The sequence below is a fragment of the Sphaerodactylus townsendi genome, linkage group LG04 (assembly GCF_021028975.2).
Source record: "Sphaerodactylus townsendi isolate TG3544 linkage group LG04, MPM_Stown_v2.3, whole genome shotgun sequence".
Classification (NCBI taxonomy): Eukaryota; Metazoa; Chordata; class Lepidosauria; order Squamata; family Sphaerodactylidae; genus Sphaerodactylus; species Sphaerodactylus townsendi.
In genome coordinates this window covers 109,371,283-109,386,198 of record NC_059428.1, presented here as the reverse complement: position 1 = coordinate 109,386,198, position 14,916 = coordinate 109,371,283, and the positions used below count along the sequence as shown (strand labels likewise).

The 14,916-nt window shown below is 41.8% G+C and overlaps 1 protein-coding gene across 1 annotated transcript in view; it reads right to left on the bottom strand.

Annotated features, from left to right (window-relative positions):
* Positions 1 to 457: 457 nt before the first annotated feature.
* The window catches only part of STK24 (serine/threonine kinase 24), a 39,397-nt gene continuing 24,938 nt past the window's right edge, over positions 458 to 14,916 (bottom strand). Inside the window, exons 4-11 of the mRNA XM_048493921.1 lie at positions 13,817 to 13,925; positions 12,062 to 12,219; positions 11,494 to 11,679; positions 10,132 to 10,277; positions 9,163 to 9,286; positions 7,875 to 7,943; positions 5,857 to 5,993; positions 458 to 4,565 (exon numbers count right to left, since the gene is read on the bottom strand). Coding sequence (XP_048349878.1) covers positions 4,529 to 4,565; positions 5,857 to 5,993; positions 7,875 to 7,943; positions 9,163 to 9,286; positions 10,132 to 10,277; positions 11,494 to 11,679; positions 12,062 to 12,219; positions 13,817 to 13,925 — 966 coding nt within the window. The 3' untranslated portion in view covers positions 458 to 4,528. The remainder of the gene's footprint in view (positions 4,566 to 5,856; positions 5,994 to 7,874; positions 7,944 to 9,162; positions 9,287 to 10,131; positions 10,278 to 11,493; positions 11,680 to 12,061; positions 12,220 to 13,816; positions 13,926 to 14,916) is intronic.

The window sequence follows — 14,916 nt, the reverse complement described above, 5'->3', positions numbered from 1 at the left end:
CACAACATAAGCTCCCTGAAACCAGGGTTGCTGGACCTGCACATGGAAGGAGGACCCTTGCATATGTCGACCTGGACACAGGTAGCCTTTGGCCATTAACAAAGGACAGTCAGCTTTAAGAAAGCATTGCCTTTCAGGATCCCCATAATAAGAGATCCAATGCAGCTACGATGTTCACATGCAAGACACAACCGCTCCTGTGACATGAATCCACACTGATGGTTTACCATGAAACATTTCCCACTTTTACATTAAAGTCTTTTAAAATGCCAAGTGACACACACCACTGAGCATGAAGATAGCAGCTGCCTTAACTTTATCCTCTACACAAATATACTTGTGTTCTGGCCCACTTCTTGTTTTCATGGTAAATTCTAGCTACAAGCTTTTGGAGGGGGGAAATCCATTCTACATGTACTTATTGCACAGAAAAGAAAATTCCAAAACTATGAGGCAGTTGTTCTCTCCGTAATCGAACTTTATTTTTCATCAATCCTCATCTTGCATTTGGGACCTTATCAGAACAGCAGTCCATTACTACTTCAAAACAGCACGAGTGGGGTTTTTAAAAATTAACATCTTTGATAAAAGATCACACCAGAATATCGCTGCATTTCTCCTTTATTTGTGTCATGTAACTTACAAGGAATTGAAGAATAGCTTGATGCGTGACAGAAGCAAAGTTTGATACAGGGTTATAAATAGAGAGCAGGATTACAGAAGAAAACAGGGCTTGATAAAGGATAGGTCTACCATTGGGTATTTTAGCTAAAAGTGGGACCTTCATGTACAGAGAAAATGTGTATACCCAGTTAGCAGGTGCTGGGTGGGTGGGGGTGAGGGGTCTAGTTACCACCAGTAAGCAGTGCTTGTGCATTTCTAAAGGCAACTGGCTGTCAACTCCTGGTCTGGCAACCATCTATAACATAAACATAAATTTTTGTTTAAACATAAACATAACATAAACATAAAATTTTGTTAAGTCACAATTAAATGAGGGAAGAAGTCCAGTGAGAACTGCACATTCCCCACAAGAGGTTGCTTCTTATATGCAATACGCCCTCAGAATATGGTACTGGCTGACAGGCACGCAGATGTATTTAAGTTCCACACGCCTAACAAAAAAGGGTATAAAATTAATTTTATACTCCAAGACCCTTAATGGCTGCTGTAATTTTGCTGAAGAAAGCATCCTAATTATGTTTTCATGGAGTAGCCGTCTCAGTCTGTTTTTGCTACAGAGTCTTGCGGTATTTGTACCCGGAGCTCCCACACTGTATTTACCCAAGTTCTGGGATCCCCAGGGGTGATAACCAGGTGACTCAGGTGTTCATCCACATGCACGGGACACGCCTACTTCCCAGTATGCAATCCCAAGGTCAACCAGACTGTGTATACTTCTCTGACATGGTCCTAAAACTGCAAGGTACCACCCATACAAAAGGCTACATGAAGACTAATAACGAAGCGAGGCAGAAGTGCAACTTCAAGACCTAACCTACAGAACTACTGGGGAACCAGAAAAGGCCATGGCACTTAATGACATGGGGAGAAAACAGGAGAGACTCGCTATTTCACCAGAAGTTCTGTGCACCAACAGGACAGTCATCTACCTTCTAGTTCAACGACAAGAATCTAATGAGACAAAAAAAAGTTTTCCAATCAACTTCAAAGGTGATAGGACCTACACGAACAGGAAACCTTTCTATTTTGAAATACCTTATTTTTTACAGCCTTCATCCCGCTAAACTATGAAGTGTGCCCAGAAAAAGCCATTCACCTGGTTCAGCTGAGAATGGGAAGAGGCTGCCTGGCTCTCTCCTACTACTGATGTCTGAGCCCAGCTGGGCAGCAGAGGTAAAGGGGTGGGATTCCTCCTGCACACCCCACCAGTCCCAAGCCTTTTGGAGCTGGGGGTGGCAGAAAGAGGGAAGTAGGCTTCCCCTCCCTACTTATGGCACCAGCATCTCTTTCCAGCCCACTGGAGCACGCATTTATTTCCATGTCATGCCAGGGCTGGACTGGAGTCAAACTCTTCAGGCTGCCTTGGACATAACAGGCTCAAGCTATGCCTGCCTCCTCCTCCTATTGGCATTTCCTACCAGTCTGGCACTACAAGTGACTGTTTGGATGGCAAACTGGCCCTGATCAAAGGCTGATGATGCCTCTAGCAAGAATATCTGGGATAGAAAGTTGTATTAGTGACACCATACAGAGAATGCCCCTTTTTGTACATAAAACATTTTAGTGCTCCATTTCTTTGGGAGATGATACTTACAGTTTAAGGCCTATAAACATTAACATGAAAGGCCAACATAAAAATGTATTCCCCTCCCCCCATAGAGATGCTTGTGGATTAAAAGATTTTAAAACTATTACAATCAGGAATGATCTGTACCCCCCCCCCAAATACTACTTTTATTTAGTCCATGGAACCAATAAAATGTTTTGCTGCATATATCCAAATAGTAGATCTCTGCAGTTGCAATCCCTGATGTGCTTACTTGGGTGGGAATCCAAATATTTCAATTAAAATAATTCTGAGTCAATGTTCATGGGACTGACTGCAACCTGGCAGAACAATAACCTTTTCACAACACTTCAGCCAGTCAGCTGAAAGGACATTTGTACAGGAATGTAATATTTGAGATGTCAAATTATAAAAGTAGTCCGGAAAACAAAGTCAAAATGTGAAAGCAGGAATGTTTTGATAACCCAACAGCCAAATCCTCAAAGTCGGGTTTCCTGCCTCTTATAAAAGTCTTAAATTGAAACTCCTAACTGAAAGTTAACTTCTACTTTTATTCTTAAGGTAATGGTTTGCGGCCAAAAAGTTTTCAGAACCACCTGCCTGTTATTAGCCCATTTCAATGCTTTGTCAAGAGACTGTTATCATGAAGCAACTGTCTTATGAAAGGTTTAATCATAACATTTTGGCCCAAAAGGGCAAGCTTTCCAAACCAAGATGGACTTTTACCACTGTTCCATTCTGAATTTTTCTGAAGACTAAAATATACCTCTAGGGTTTTCTGTTCACTCAAAACTGTGCAGAAATATTAAAAATATTGGCTACGATCAAAATTTGCTCTATTATAAAAAAGCCCCCTAATTATCTGATCAGTATACAGCATCAACAAAAAGACATCCCCAGCCTGAACATTGTATTTGTTGCCCATTTTAACACAGGTCAAGTTAAAAAAGAACCACTAAAAAGCAACCAAATATACAAATATTCAAAATAACCAGAAGAAACAGCAGCAGCGAGAATTTCTATTTCAAGTCCTGATGATGTATCAAGCATTTTCTTCTTCAAGAAATAATCTTGGACACAGCTAAAGCCAATTTTTTACACCTATGATTGTTACAGGGGGGTTCAGAAGGGGGAGATATGATTATATGTTCTCATATGCACCACATTTTACTATCTTCATCATTTTTATAACCAAATGCCTTACAAAACTGCTATTATTCAGGCAACATTGCTAGGAGGTATTTCAAAAGATTTTACTTTCGTTGTATAAGATGGTCAAGTTTTGCAGCTAACTTCAAATAAGCCTACCAAAAGTGACCTCAAACCTTAAATTGGCACAACTTAACAGATATAAAAGCCACAAATATTAGACAATTTCAAAGGAAACAAGATGCAGTAAATTAAAATAATCAAAGTCGTACCGTGATTAAAGAGCCAACCCTAGATGATGCAAAGAGGAACATTGCGTGACAAAACAAGAGGAAACTCTGCATCTTTACAGCAGGGTTTTACGAATGTTGACCTATAAATACAAGGTCAAATCAAACCTCTTGTCACACAATTCAGAATGTCCATGTAACAAAGGCAAGCCAGTAATCAATTGTGATCGGCCAAAATATTTTACCTCCCAAGCATTATCTACAGAAGCACTTGGCCATTTATACAGAAGGATTCCCGATGCACGCTCAGTTGCAGTAAAAAAGTGACTATATACAAATCTATACACAGAGCCAATTGTATGTTTCCAGTTCACAGATTCATCAACTTAAAGAAGTTTCTTCAACTTTTTTGGACAAGAGAGTCATCTTAACACCTACCTGTAACATGAAGCCTATTTTTAAAACATTTATCCTCTTCCCTCCCTCCTTATAATACACATCCCCCCTCCCCCGCAGAAGAAAATGGCATTGTCCACCCATGAAAGGTTGGGATACAGCCCACTCACAGATCTTCGGCCAGCAGCTGAAGACCAATGACTTAAAGCAAGATACCTGAGATTTCACAATAGCTTCAGTTTCCTAACTGCAATCCTAAATATACATCTCAGAGATTTAAAAAGATACCTCCTTTGAATATGTGCATTATTGTTTTGTTTTTTAAAAAAACTATACAGAGCTGAGCCACAATGCCCTTGGGAAGACACCCATTTCTGTTGCTGCACCTTCAAGAATGTCCATTGACTGGAGAACACGCCACTGACCGACTGAACGGCAGACCAGCAGCAGAAGAGGTGACTACAGGAGCCCATTGTGTGAGCAAACACGGCAGAGCAATACTTCAGTGGGATGATGCACTTCCTCCAGTTACTGAATACCTGGTGGAGACAGAGAGTAACTGTTTCAAAACAAAGTAGTGATCAAAGGCTTTTAGGATGTCAGCAGGACAAACTTTTATTGCACTGTGAGGGCCCACTGTGAAAGCTTCTTCATCAAATCAGAAATCTGAATACGAATGTGAAGGCTACAAGTTGTTTTAAAAGAAGTCAAAACGCTTCTTGTCAGTTTCAGAAAGAACTTCCTTCACTGTTAAGAGAACTTGAGCAGTTCCCGGACTTATTTACATGGTCATGTGAAAACCACGGCTATTGCGGAAAGATGGCTGCATGAAGTGCTCATCACACATCAGGCAGCAGTTTCCTTATCCTCAGATGCAACGTTTCAATCAATCATTTTTAATATGTGAATTTGGTGTTGCTGTCTAGCAGCTCCTTAATTATTTCCAGCATAAGGCAACTGCTGCAGGCACTGAAATCAGAGGTGATACAGTCAGTGGTGGGATCCAAAATTTTAATAATAGGTTCCGATGGTGGTGGGATTCAAACAGTGGCGCCATCCCTCCACATGCCAAGCTGTGAGCCCCTGCAGAACCACTTTTCCCTTTGCTTTTCAGAAAAGCAAGTTGCTGGGACATATTCCTGGAGAAAGGTGCCATGCCTCCTGTAGGCAGATCAGTCGGCAGCAAAAGGATTCATTTATAGCACACAGCTTGGTTCAAAGACCCCCCCCCCCAAACCTGGCAACAACCATCCCCCCACTTGCAAAGCCCAGCCATCTCACCAGTCAGGTCTCCACGGATCTGTGTCTGTGCTTTAATGCCCACCTCCCTGAGAAAACTGCTCTTGGGGAGGGGGGAGGGGGGGCTCTGTGCCACAAGTACAGACAAGGAGCCCTGACTGACTTGCAGAGATGCTGGTGCCTGGGCTGGGCTGGGCTGGGCTGGGCTGGGCTGGGCTGGGCTGGGCAGGGCAGGGCAGGGCAGGGCAGGGCAGGGCAGGGCAGGGCAGGGCAGGGCAGGGCAGGGCAGGGCAGGGCAGGGCAGGGCAGGGCAGGGCAGGGCAGGGCAGGGCAGGGCAGGAAGAAACTTTGGCATGAAGTCTCTAAATCTGCCTTCCCTACATTTTGATAATTTCTCAATAAGAAAATCTTACACAGTTACATATACAAGTCTTCTACATATTTTCCCAGAAGTTTTCCTATCTATTTTCTGAACCTCACCCATGCAGAGTATACCTACAATAATTACAATTTCAAAAAGTTCCATGGTAAGTGTTTATATCTTAGCTATATTAAACAGTTATGTCCAAATCAAATGGTATTTATTGGTACCTCTGAAGCCTTTCAACAAGCTCTGTCACCATGGTATCTGAAATGCCCGGACATGCTTCTTCAGCTAAATAAATAGCCTCCCTCAGTTCTTCTATGGATCCCATGTTTCCCCCACACGCTTCACTCCTTTCTTTCAGCTAAAAAACCAAGATTGCATTCACTATGTCACTGTAAAATACGTAGGCAATACAAATGCTTATAAGATAACATTCATTGAACAATATATACCATCAAATAAACCCAGCAAGACAAACATGGATCTCCAATAGAGATTTTAGCAGCAGCTTGTGAAAGATAAGATTTAAAAGCCATGACGTAAAGGTGCATGCATCTTATGCAACCACAGTCACGGGGCCCTTTACATACTGCTCAGTAGCGCCCCCTGTCTTTCCCTACCCCTCTTCTCTGTGTACTAGTTGCTTTTCAGACCCTGAGAAGTTACAAAAATGGGTCTGTGGTGGTGCAGAGGCTGCTGTGTCAAAAAGGACAGTCCTTAAATTGGCTCTGACTAGCAGGCCCAGTCAAGAGAAGATTGTCTGTGGGAGGGAATGTTCTCCAGGCAAGGCTCACAGCAAAAGCACCCCCTAGGAGGGAGGCTTCAGACTTTTTCCATTGCAAGCCAGCGCAGGCGCAGTCCCACTATGTGGAAGACACAGAAGACCAAAGCAGAATTGCACATTTTTGTGCTCTTTCTTCATATGGAAAGATGCCCTATTTCTGCTCTACTCCTTGTCCAGGACCCCAACGCCACAAGGACAGATCACAAGATATCCAGCTAAACCACAAACACCCAGATAAATATCATACACAGAACTGCTTTAAATCTGTGAGTTACAGGGATGCCCACTCACATGTTAGTGCCTGCTCTTCCTCTCCTCCACAACTTTGAGTAGGGGGAGAACAAACTGCACTGAAGCAGCTGCCATGACAAAGAACCTGGCTGTTCTCTACTCCAAGATCTACTCCAGTTGGAAGCCTGTCAGCCCAGCCTCCACTTCCTGGCCACTCTGCCACAAAGCAAGCAAGGAGAGGCAGTAGAAGAGAGAAGGGGCTCATGTCATTCTCACAGCACAGGACTATGCTGGGGAAACTCATCTCTCTACCACATCTGGGTCCAGAGCCAGCTAACAGCACCTTCTTTCTGGTTCCCAATTGCCATCCATGGGGTCCTTGGAGAGACTACACCTGGGCAGCCAACTGAGAAACTCAAAAGCCCAAGAACGACCTATTGTATACTTACCGTGAAAGGGTCTTCTCCTGAGTGGATGGAGTCCATCTTGTTGAGAGTGGGGAACACCCAACAAGATGGACTCCTCCATCCAGGAGAATGACCCATTGGGTACTTACCATGAAGGGGTCTTCTCCTGAGTGGATGGAGTCCATCTTGTTGAGAGTGGGGAACACCCAACAAGATGGACTCCTCCATCCAGGAGAATGACCCATTGGGTACTTATCGTGAAGGGGTCTTCTCCTGGGTGGATGGAGTCCATCTTGTTGAGAGTGGGGAACACCCAACAAGATGGACTCCTCCATCCAGGAGAACGACCCATTGGGTACTTACCGTGAAGGGGTCTTCTCCTGGGTGGATGGAGTCCATCTTGTTGAGTGTTCCCCACTCTCAACAAGATGGACTCCTCCATCCAGGAGAACATTTCCTCTTAATTTTCATTACACTGGCTTCCGAAGAAGTTGGCCGGAAAACTAAAAGGCAGGACAGAACACAATACATGTTTTCCCATCAACCCTTTAGTATGGCAATCACCCCCCTGGCTGTCTGCTGACCTGAAAGAGTTAAAGCCAGCAGACCCTTAGGCTGTGCTGTACACGACCCTAGGGGGGTCAGCAGGCTCCATGTCTGACAGCTATTTCAAGCTCTTCATGCTGGATTAATCAAAACAGTTTCTTCCACTTTTTTTGGTAAACCTTCATCAACTTCAACAATATTATATGTGTTTTCCTACACTTTCTACCATCTTTACACAACCCGAACAAATGAGATAAAATCAGTGATAGTTTACCTCTGTGAATAAAGGTGATATAATTGTCGATAAGCACCGAGATAAAGGCCGCCTTTGAATAGTGTTTTCCTGTAAGAAAAGAAAACCACAATACATGGAGTAAAGATGCCTACGTTGGTAAGCGAGCCATAAACATTTGTGATTCAATGCAATGCCAACAAGTAACTACAAAATCCATTCACATTTAATATGTTGAGGTGAAACAAGGTTACATTACAAAAAAATAAAATGTTATTTTAAATAAAGATGTTACAGCAAATATGCAGTAAAACTATACTTCAGAATTACATATCATCTATACACTCAGGAAAATTCAATGAAAAAACCGTATCTGATGGGGTTATTCTACTAATAAAAATGAGGAGAAGCCACTACAAAACCATCTATAGCGTACAAGTAAACAGGTCTCCAAATAAGTACCACTGCATTAGTGCCACTGCATTAGTGCTCCATTACAATGTGGCTTAAGTGGCAGACAACATAGCGCTGCCAACAACCATAAGAATAGGCATCAGCAGTGGGGGGAGCATTGCACAAAGCTGATGTGGCTGAGATCTGAGAAGATGCTCACAGCAGGATTAAGATCCCCACATATAATAAACAGCATAAATGCACTGCAGACACCACAACTAAAGCACAATCTACTGTGTCAGTGCTTAGATCCCAGGAGACTTGCGTGAACTTTGCCAATTTTTCCTTCTAACTGCAAGTTCTCCCGCTGGGTCATCCTGACCCTCATAAAGAGGGGGAAGACCACCTGGAAGGAGGGAGGGTCCAAGGAATGGGTGCGTATACAACAAAATAAGGCCACAGTTCTCTGAATCCCAATTCATTACTCTGTTAGGGTTACTATGAAGAATAGAAAGAGCTGGAGCTGCCCACTTGCAAAACAAGGCCAGTCCTGTTGATGACAAAAAGGTGTGCATCATTACAGATGCTGTACAACTATGTAAACTTTGGTCTTCCACAATTCACTGGTGCTGTGGCAGCAATGTTCCTATTCAGTTCAGAAGCCTGCCCTTAATGGACTGCACTTAACATTAAATGCTAGAATTTTGACCAGGTACAACAGTCTGCATGACCTAGAACAGAGGTCTGCAACCTGTGGCTCTCCAGATGCTCATGGCCATGCTGGCAGGGGCTGATGGGAATTGTAGTCCATGAGCATCTGGAGAGCCACAGGTTGCAGACCCCTGACCTAGAGCATACTTCCAAAGAGACATCAAAAGTGTGATTTAATTTTTTACAGCTTCTAATTTTCCAGAAATTACTGTAATGTAAATACTACCTTATTTCTCTCCCACTCATGTAGCTGAGTAGCTCCATTCTCTAGATTCTTGGGATCTTTCTCTCGGATGGTGAATATCCAGTCACCTGAATCACTACCGCCTGAGGCTTGGCCATCTGTTTCTCTTCAACAAATAAAGTTCACGAGTTATTACTAAAGTTTCATGCAGCTGATTAATAGTAGCCAACCATAGTACAAAGTTGACAGCTCCAGCATGAGTATTCGAAGAGCATCACACAAGATCAGAATACTTAAATTATCTAGAAACAAGACAGTTTTGAAACAGGCTTCCAGTATTTAGGAGGTTGGCGTTTTTTGCCGTCAATTCACAGTTGACTTGTGGCAACCCCATAGGGTTTTAAGACAAGAGATGTTTGGAGGTGGTTTACCATTGGCTGCCTCCGCATCACAACCCTGGTATTCCTTGAATGTCCCCCATCCAAATACTAGCCAGGACTAGGGCTGAGAGTACGTTATTGGCCTAAGGTCACCCAGTAAGTTTCCATGGCATGATTTGAACCTGCGTTACCCAGATCCTAGTCAAAGGCCTAGCTAAGAATACTTTTATTTAAATCCAATTATAGACCTTCTCATGGCTCATTTCTACCCATACATTTCTTCAGCATGTAACAGAACACACTGCAAGTTACATTAACTTTTTAAAAAGACAACTTACAACAGACTGCAGCTTCAACATCCTCTCAAGCTAACAGAAAATATACATATTTTATATACTCTTATCAAACAGTCTTCACACACAAGGGTTGGGGGGAAACAACTTGTTATAGGGGACTCCCTCCCATGTTTCAAAACTACACCAGTTTCTCACCAGAAGCTTCTTATTACATGGATAATTCCAAAAATGCTACTACGCTGTTCTTCAGTCATTTAATCTTGACTGTATCCAAGAGGCGGCCTGTCAACTTTGGCCCCCTTCAGAAACAGCCCCTCCCTGCCCCTTACACTTACCCATCTGAATCTTCGGAGCTGGAGTTATCATGGTTCTGCTCAGACTTCCACCTTTTATGCCTGTCAATGAGATCCGTCAAATAAGAGGTTTTCTTTGCATTGCGTATTATAAATTTGTGCTTCAGGAGTTCTTTTGCCGTGGGTCTCTTAAAGACAAAAAATAAGTTGCTTTACTAAACGCTGTTCAGTTTTTAGCGGGATTCTACCGGGAGAAAAAAATTAAGTGTACCCAAGGTCTAAATACAAAGTCACTAGGCAGATGTCAAGAATGTTGTTTTAAGATGTTTACTGTGAGGTACCAGCCAAAAAAACCCCCTACGTTTAATACTTTTCTTCCCTCTCCTGCATAGTACTGTCAGTTAAAAATAATCAACAGGCAAGAGAAGGACCAGAACAGACTTTAAAAGAAAAAAAAAAGTATAAACTCATAAACAGACTAATCAGCCCTAGGAATCCTTCCGCTGACGGTCATGCTTTAATTCTTCCGTTGCCCATCCCAATGTTCTTTTTTCTGCTTCTAGAAACAGTCATTTCAGGGAAGGTTCAGGGGAGAGGGAAGTGAGCCAAGCAAGAGAAAGAGAACAATGGTGGGAAGGAATTGATGACAAGTAGAGGTAAAGAAGTGAGCAGCATACTGGCTATGACTACCCCAGCCATTCACATGGTTTTACACCAGAGTGGCTGCCAATAAGGGATACAAAAGGATCAGAAAAAGTAGAGACGTTTTCTTAATTTTTCCAAATCTATTTAGATCCTATGTCTGCTAAGAGAATCTCAACGACAACAAAGTGTATTATACGGTCAACCGACCATTTAGTAATAGAACTGTGAAACAAAATATAGTCATTGTGCATGTTTGATTAACAGAGTTCTTCCAAGTAGCTACATTGAAAAAGACAGCCACTCCAGTGTTATGTATAATAACCCCAGAAAGAAAAAAGGTAACTAGCTGTTGTGCTGAATGGCTTTGTCCTATACCGAAGAGGGGACAATTCCATGCTCAGATAAGTGCTTTTGAGGAAGCGGTACAGATGTGCCATCTGGACAAAACGGGGATGGAAACAAAGCAGAAAGGAAGTTTTCTATTTGCTACAATAGAGTCCTCTCTCTCTGAGTTCTCTTATTTTACCAGAGAAATTAGATACGCGCTACAGTTTAATTTTTAAAATCCAGTAAAATTTCTTTTTAAACATGGAATGGGAAGGAGAAAAGCAAATATCCAAATAGTAGGTAGATTCTCAAATAAAAAAACTGCAGCAGAATAAAATAGATTTTTTTTCTAGCCTTCTACTGATGCACATGGGCTACACATTCAACACTAAAATGCAAATCTCCAGGTCTGCAGGGGGAAATCACACTTACAAAGCTCGGATCCTTGTTCAAGCAGGCCTCAACAAACTCCTTCAGAGGTTTACTGTAATTTCCTTCTAATGTTGGCGGATTGTTCTTTGGGATCAGGAATAAAACTTTCATGGGATGCAGTTCAGAATGAGGCGGCTCGCCTTTTGCAAGTTCTATGGCTGTTATTCCCAGTGACCAAATATCTGCCTGGAATACAAACAATCATATGACAAGAGAGATGGAAAAGAGAGTGGGCTGATACTGAAGTCCACTGTTTTATTGTTAAGTTAAACAAACGTACACTCTCCTCTGCACCTTAATTTTATGTATTCACAATAAAGCAATGTACAGATTAAACGTGGGCAACTTAATGAACATGTTTGCAAAATACATCCCTGGGAGAATGGAGATTACTATGGTAACCAGTCATGAGCAATAATGGACACAGAACAAGAGGAAAACAGTAATCGTAATTCACCTATGCAAATCTCAGGCGGGAGGAGTATGCCATAAACCAAATGAAGGCAAGAGAAGAATGGGGGCTTCAGGGGCTATTTAAATATGTTTAACAGCCCAATGTTGACCTTACCTTTGAGTCATATGCTGACTGCTTTATTACTTCTGGTGCCATCCAAAATGGTGTGCCCACAAAAGTGTTCCGCTTTATTTGTGTATCAGTTAATTGTCCTGCTACACCGAAGTCTGCGAGTTTTACTTCTCCTTGTTCCGAAAGCAGCACATTAGCAGCTAGAAAATATGAAGACATTTGCAGTATGAGCATTTAAGCTTAAGATGTCCAAAACACCAATGAGCGGCTGAGAAGATAACCGCCAGGAAAGCAGCTCCACAGGCTGCCTCTTTCTACTAATACTGACTACAGGACTGAAGTCCTAGTGCCGTTCAGGAGTGGGCAGGCCAGTTGCTGCTACGGCTGCTACCTCAGAAGGAAGGCTTCCAGGTTCCCTTGGCATTCCTGCCAAGCGCCCAATGCACACATCTAACAACACACTTGGAAAGAATGGTAACGACAGTGCAGTCAAGAAGAAGAAGAGGAAGAAGAGTTTGGATTTATATCCCCCCTTTCTCTCCTGCAGGAGACTCAAAGGATCTTACAATCTCCTTGCCCTTCCCCCCTCACAACAAACACCCTGTGAGGTAGGTGGGGCTGAGAGAGCTCCGAAAAGCTGTGACTAGCCCAAGGTCACCCAGCTGGCGTGTGTGGGAGTGTACAGGCTAATCTGAATTCCCCAGATAAGACTCCACAGCTCCAGCGGCAGAGCTGGGAATCAAACCCGATTCCTCCAGATTAGATACATGAGCTCTTAACCTCCTACGCCACAGCATCTAAGAGCATTAGATGCTGGAAAACAAATGGCAGTTTTGAGCTTAAAAGGCGCCCATGTCTGTTAAGATCAGAAGTTCTAACCTTGGAGAGTCCTGGTCCTGGAGAGAACTAAGTAATAGAGAGGTGACCAAGTGCCTTCTGCACTCATACCAAGCGGTTAATTAACTAAACAAACCAAGATGAACTCAACAAGCTTTTTTGTTCTATAGCCACTTAGATGTGGGAAGAGAACCCAACCAACTATTTACTGAGTCAACAAGAACAACTTTTTGCAAAGAAATCTGAAGGATTCCAGAACTGCTAGTAGTATCTAAATTTCTGGAATTAATTTACCCTTTAATGTACGCACTGACTGACTTTAAGCCTCTAGAATCATTTACCTAGTTTATAAATATTTGTCTCCATTTAATTAACTGGGTAAAACCTGATTATGTTGATGAAAACTGCAGAATGATACAAATTGAGGGCACAGTTACTCAGATTCAAGTGAATTATCTAAAAGGTGGAGAAGAAATTGTTTAATAGAGGATTAATTTTGCACTCTCTATAGAGTTGATTTATTAATTTCTTTGTTCCCATAAAATTAACTGTGATGGCAATAATTTGTGATGCCAATAATTTGTAGGAGTCGTTATTTGAACTATTTTAAAACCTTGATTATAGAAGTGGCCAAGATAAAACCAAAGGGATTACTGCATAATAGAGAAAATTAACAAAGCAAAAGAGAATAATCAAAAAAACTCAATTTTGGGGGAAAAAACAATTAAAGAAAAAGAAATCAAGGTTAATAGGGAAATGAAGACAAATTAATAGAGGAATGGAGACAAACTGAAGAAATGCATGAACAGAGGACCATCTCTTCAAATAAAATAAAATCAGTATCCGATTTCCATGACAGATTTTGTAGAAAGAAATTAAGCTGACATGGACAGAAATCTAACTATTAATAAACTGTAAATCAGGAAACATTAACAAATGTTGAAGGTTCTCCAATATTACCTTTAATATCTCTATGTATTTTCTTTTCAGAATGCAAGTAATCAAGTCCTTTCAGGATCTCTCTCAATATTGTAGCAATCTGGATTTCATCAAGGGAGCCAGGCTCTAACTATAAAAACAAAAACAAAACGTAAACACCACAAAGCCCCGCAAAATAATGAAGCCTAAACACCAGTTGTTTAAAAAAAAACACCCAAGTTTAGTACTATGCAATAAAAGACAATAATAGAGGCAAAGAGGTTAATATGGAAACTACACCAAACATTACAGGTCTGAATTAAACAGTATAAGTACTGGGCTGAGGACAAAAGAATTCTATTACGCCTCTAAAAGTCAAAAATGAAAAGATTAATATCTGAACTTCTTGATACATTTAGTTTTTCTACTGACAGAAAAAGCTATGGCCTCTGCAGATATCTGAATACATGGCAGAAAGTAGTAAAGACAACGTAGGCATCAAATATGGATGGTGGAAAAGGTAGTCACTTGAGTCAATATTCAGTTCTGTTGGCAGTTCCTTCCAGTTCTGGGGTCTGACTATTTGCACGAGTTAATACAAAGTTTAAAATATTTGTTCAAAACATACCCAAAAAGGGCCATGCAGGCCCCAAAGCAATGTACAAATGTTGGGGTATCTAGGCAGTCCCCAAGTGCTGGAGAGTTGTTGCATACTGCTTGTCCCCAGCCAGATTAGAGATTCCCCACCACACCCAGGCCCTTAAAAAAGTGGCACACAGAAAAACAGGAATCACATAACATTGGGGAGCTGTTAACCACCAGAAACAAATGCCTCCCTGAATGTAGGTGTGAGATCTGTATCTCATATCTATATATCATAAATGTAGGCCTGAGATTTTTTTCATTTCCCAATTTTCTCCTTCTGGGCATTCAGTGTTGTATGCGTAGTGGGCAGCAAGAATCACCGTATTAATTGTGACTCAAAACACTGTTAGCAGATGTCTTCCATTTTAAAAAATTCCAGGTGCTCAATTTCTTGTAGAGAACAAAATGAAAGTGATGTGACACTCTTCTGTAAGGGTATTCTCAAAGTCAATTTTCACCACACCATTTTGATCAGCATAAAGGATTGATTCTCTCCC